Genomic DNA, 5,209 nt, shown 5'->3' on the forward strand with positions numbered 1-5,209 from the left:
CTTACACTGAACGGGCCATTGTCTTCGATTTTTCTCAGTATGCGTCGAACCTTCAAAATCATGCTTTGGCGGACCAATATGTCGATTTCTTTCAACTTTCTCTCAATCCATGCAACCAATTGAACCGTTGCGAAACATTGTTACCCTCAGAAAAGTTAAGAAAAAATCATCAACATAAATTGGAATGTAAATCAAACGTCAACATATACGAACTGAAAATTAGAGAGCAACAATTATACATTGAGAATCAATGTGCAACATAGCTCATGTTGCAGATTGTTCCCGAAATTCACAATGTTGCTCTCTAATTTCGAATTCTTAAATGTTGACTTTTGATTTGGAATTTTATAAGGAGTGTAAAATTTCGTTATTTTCGCGAAATTCCCATCGGAAAGGCGAGAAAAATCGATCGGGAGATTTCTTATGATTTTGATCTCTCTTTCTGATGTTACATGGCGCGCTTATATGAAACTCTCGGGGACTCGGTACAATGCACTCTAAAAGCAAAAAAAAAAAACGGATTTTTTTTTCTCAATTCTAATACACAACAAAATTGTCTGCATTATTTGGTGTTATCAGAATGTAAAAAATTGCTATCTCTCTCACCCAAACCGTTTTCCAATGCTATCTCGCTCCCTCTTGCATGTATGAATGTTTACAGCCGACATTCCATTCACAAACATCGAGCATTTATATTTTGCTGCGCAATAAAATTGTTGACAATGTAATCGCTTTGAGTTTTGTGTCGACGATTTTTATTGCGCAGCAAAATATAAATGCTCGATGTATGTGAATGGAATGTCGGCTTTAAACATTCATACATGCAAGAGGGAGCGAGATAGCATTCTAGCTCAGGATTCACTTCTAGCTCAATTAGATCATTTGTTCTGAAAGTGAATCCTGAGGAGCAGATGAATGCAACCAGGCACAACATGTTCTCAGAGTCAAATACTTACGGTACACAACAATTTGGACCAGGTTGGATCCACTGTTCCATGGGATTCACTTCCAGAACAAATTATCTAAAGGAACTGGAAATTATTCCTGTGGAGTAGGTGGATCCGACCTGGTCTAAAGTGTTCTGGAAGTTAAGTGCTCACGTTAATTCCGTTATTTTCGCGATATTTCCTCGGAAATGCGAGAAAAATCGATCGGGAGATTTTTTGTGATTTTGGCCTCTTTTTCTGCTCTTACATGGCACGCTTATATGAAACTCTCGGAAACTCGGTATGTATAAAATTCCAAATCAAAAGTCAACATATAAGAATTCGAAATTAGAGAGCAACATTGTGAATTTCGGGAACAATCTGCAACATGAGCTATGTTGCACATTGATTCTCAATGTATAATTGTTGCTCTCTAATTTTCAGTTCGTATATGTTGACGTTTGATTTACATTCCAATTTATGTTGATGATTTTTTCTTAACTTTTCTGAGGGTAACAATGTTTCGCAACGGTTCAATTGTTGCTTGTTTCAAGTATTTTGGACCTTCGCCTATAACTTTCATCCAAAAACAGACGAGAAATAATTAATTTGGTGTCTTTTTGTGAAGTTAAACAGATGGTCCTTTTTTCACGGAAATGTCATATTTTAAGAAGTGAGCCATTATTGTGGTTTTTTCTGTTTGCAAACCAAAATTTTGTGTTAAATCAGATAGTTCTCAATGAATTCTATCGATTTCAACAACAAATGGTTGATAATGGAGCATGTAATGGAGGTTTTACCCTACGTTTCAGCACCAAATTCTCGAATATTGGCTCTAAAACACCTTCCAAAGAAGATCCTACCATACAAACACGCCTTTATCAAAGTTCGGTTTGTCGACGTCTCTAGCCTTATATAGTAGTGCCCTAACATAATCAATGCAAAAGAAACCACTTGCACTTGATTCGTGGTTTGACATAGCGATGAATGTTTCACTGTCCAAAATGATGAATTTTTCAGTGCAAAATGCTATGAGATGAAGTAAATACCCAATTTTTGACACCCAATTGAATTTTTTCATTACTTATTTTGCTGATTCCTAATGACTGGGTCTAAATCTATTGTTTTGGTTCAAATTTTGATGTGCTGTAACCATAAAAATCACCAAAAACGAATTTTTGCTTGACCAACCCGGTTTTCGGTACTTGATTACAATTTTGGAGAGTTGGAGCATTTAAATAGGGAATACGACCGTACTTTTTGCTTTCTCTAGAATCTTTATCTTCATACTAAGTCCATGAAACACAATATATGGTTCGTAGGCAGATGGGTTCATCTTTAGACACATGCGAAATTTGTTTTGAACTTAGCCGCCACAACCATTTGAGACACTTTTTCGTAAATCCAGTTTGTACGTCTCCGCGAATGGATGTATTTCATCGAATTGAGTTTGATAGTAGTCCCGAGGTACTGATAAACGTGCCGTGTGCATTGGTTGATATTTTTGATTTTGTTTATGTGGCGCAATAAACGCGTGAATTTACTGTCAAGACTTTATGGACATATGTTATAAACGATTTTTTGGAATTTGAAATCGACGGGAATTTACCAATCAACTAATTAATTAGTGTTACTCCAAAAATGTTTGTAGCCACAAAAAACCTATAAACTTTGAATATTCTAGATGTAGCATTATTAGTACAAAATGATGGAATTTTGTAAAAAAAAGTAAATATATCAACGTTATTGTTTCGCTAAACAAAGGCCAGATTCTGCTTTCCCGTACCAAAAAACCCTCCAATACGAATTTTCAGGTGAATCATACGGATTTCTTCATATTGCAGACATTATTCTAAAAATATAAACGAAAAAATAAACAATAGCTGCATAATAGCTTTCATATTAGATAAAAATATAAAGTGAACTTGAGATTTCCGAGCACATGATAATAACGATATTGATAATATCGCGACAATGACAACATATTTTGTGCAATCGAGTTTATTTCTCTTTGAAAAGTCAATTGAAAATACTATTTTCATAAATACAAATAATGTAAACACACCTTAACGAAACGTCATAAGTGAAATGACACTTTTGCATATTCAGTTCAAGTTGGTGAACCGTCAGCATATTTTCGTTAATTCAATAAATAAAAAATGAATATTAATTGCATTACAATCTGATTACAACTAAATGACACAGCATTTTTTGATCTTCTATTTGGCGATACTTATTTTCTATTTTCAAATGCGAGAAACACCTTACATACTCCATTTGTTCTTGGATACGAAAATAATATAATTAAAATGTTGGTGCCAGACCCACATGATTTGGCTAAATTATGTTTAAGGTACACATTCATCGACTTCATTTCGTTTGTCTATTATTATACACAAATAATTGTTTGATTTTGTTTTAGATTTTTTGATACCTTACCAAAAACTGGAAAGCCAAAATTGGGGGAATGGACTGTATTGTGTTGTTGTGTAAAATATGAACATCGAACAAAAAGCCTTGAAGTTGTATCAGTAGGGACGGGTAAGTAATTCTAATGTATATCAATCATATGATTGGGGGACGGGTAAATATTTAAAAAAATAATAATGATATTATTATTATTCGTAGGCACAAAATGTGTTGGCCGAAATTTATTGAGCAATAAAGGCGATATATTACATGATTGTCATGCAGAAATAATGTGCCGGCGTGGTTTCCTGACTTATTTATATGAAGAAATCAATCTAGCCGAATCTTTCAATTCAATATTTACTTTTAACCATGTGAAAAGAAAATTTGAAATAAGTAAAGATATTTCTTTTCATTTTTTCAGTACTAAAAGTCCATGTGGGGATGTAAGTGTTATAGGATGTAAGAATATTTCGTATACTATATTCCGTATTTTCGTAGGCAAGCATTTTCTCAAATGTCGAACCAACTGAACATAAAAGACCAAAATTAGAGCAATGCCCGGGTTTGAATTTAGATCCGATTAGCAATGTAGTCAATCCAATGATACAATCAACGGGATACATCAGTATAAAACCGGGTAAAGGAGAAACGGGTGCCAAACTGATTTACAAAAACACGGAGGTACAATATTTAACAAAAGTATAAATGATTCTTCATTTCTTCATTTTAATTCTGCCGTAGGATCCAATGATACAATCAACGGGATACATTAGATTAAAACCGGGTAAAGAATTACTTACCAGTACTTATTTATCCATTCTTTTGATTTTGTTTCCATTACTACCATTACATGCATTTGAAATAATCACAATATCAAAAGCTTTTTTGAATGTATGAATGATGGTGATCAGAGTGAAAGCGATATAGACTATGGTGGCAAACATTGTATTGCGTTTACAAAAGTTGTACATTTCTTTATTTTAAACGAATTGAACCACAAAGGTGAACATACAAATGTAATTATCGACAAGGTACAACGAACACGTGGCGTAATATGATTTACAATTTCAAATGGACTGTGTATGCTTCAAGATATTAAAATAAATGCCGATTTCAGTCGGAGTGATACCTAGCGGATGAATGCATCAAACGAGATGCGTCTCCCACTGAAGTAAGACAGATTATTTTTCTTCCACGGAATCACGACCTAAACTACCAAACCTCAAATTTAAACAATGGCATACATTATTATTTCTACCTAGAGTTAATCAGAATATTGGAACAGGATGGAAAATAAAATTATGAAAGGAAGTATATAGTTTCTCAACATTACTACTACTGTTACTACCAAACCTCAAAATAAAACAATGTTGTTGTGAGCATTGATTTTGCAATTAAGTCAATGACCACAACAACATTGCTTAAATTTGAGATTTGGTAATAGTATTAGCAGTGTTGAGATCGCTGATCACTGTGAAAAGAGAAAAACATTAATATGCTTACTATGGAATAGTACTGGTTGCCAAGGCCACTATCTTTCAATCAGGAGAAAAAGAAAGAAAAGAAACACAAAATAGTTAAATCACCATTAATAAATCAATAGCAGTCTACAATGAATGAAACCAAAATAATAATTGATGTAATTGCAAACGATACTTACTCATACAACGTAAATTACTCGTAGAAGAAGAGAAGAAAATTAATTTAACATTCATTAGTGGGGGCAAACCAAGCGGGGTTGACGTATATGAGATTGGGAACTTTTTTATGCGAACGCAGCTGATCAGCGCCATCTCACATTAGTTCGAAATAGATCGAAAAACAGAATTTAATTCTGTAGCATTGAAATGAAAAAGAGAAAAAACAACAAC

General features: G+C 33.7%; 1 protein-coding gene across 1 annotated transcript; it reads left to right on the plus strand.

Moving 5' to 3' along the window:
• The first annotated feature begins 2,787 nt into the window (after positions 1-2,787).
• On the plus strand, positions 2,788-5,198 carry LOC116338371 (tRNA-specific adenosine deaminase 1). The gene is made up of 5 exons (XM_031763572.1): positions 2,788-3,279; positions 3,349-3,467; positions 3,555-3,781; positions 3,837-4,019; positions 4,080-5,198. Exons 1-5 carry the CDS (start codon positions 3,236-3,238, stop codon positions 4,233-4,235), a joined length of 729 nt encoding a protein of 242 aa, XP_031619432.1. The 5' UTR covers positions 2,788-3,235; the 3' UTR covers positions 4,236-5,198.
• Positions 5,199-5,209: the final 11 nt, after the last annotated feature.

This window comes from Contarinia nasturtii, unplaced genomic scaffold (genome assembly GCF_009176525.2).
Source record: "Contarinia nasturtii isolate CC-2019 unplaced genomic scaffold, AAFC_CNas_1.1 Cnas_scaffold_395, whole genome shotgun sequence".
Classification (NCBI taxonomy): Eukaryota; Metazoa; Arthropoda; class Insecta; order Diptera; family Cecidomyiidae; genus Contarinia; species Contarinia nasturtii.

What these genes read in the sequence shown, in the direction of transcription:
- LOC116338371 (XM_031763572.1), top strand. Translation starts at nt 3,236, where the DNA reads ATGTTGGTGCCAGACCCACATGATTTGGCTAAATTATGTTTAAG. An exon ending in TTGGCTAAATTATGTTTAAG is followed by an intron (nt 3,280 to 3,348) that starts GTACACATTCAT and finishes ATTTTGTTTTAG; the next exon opens with ATTTTTTGATACCTTACCAA. An exon ending in TGATTTACAAAAACACGGAG is followed by an intron (nt 4,020 to 4,079) that starts GTACAATATTTA and finishes ATTCTGCCGTAG; the next exon opens with GATCCAATGATACAATCAAC.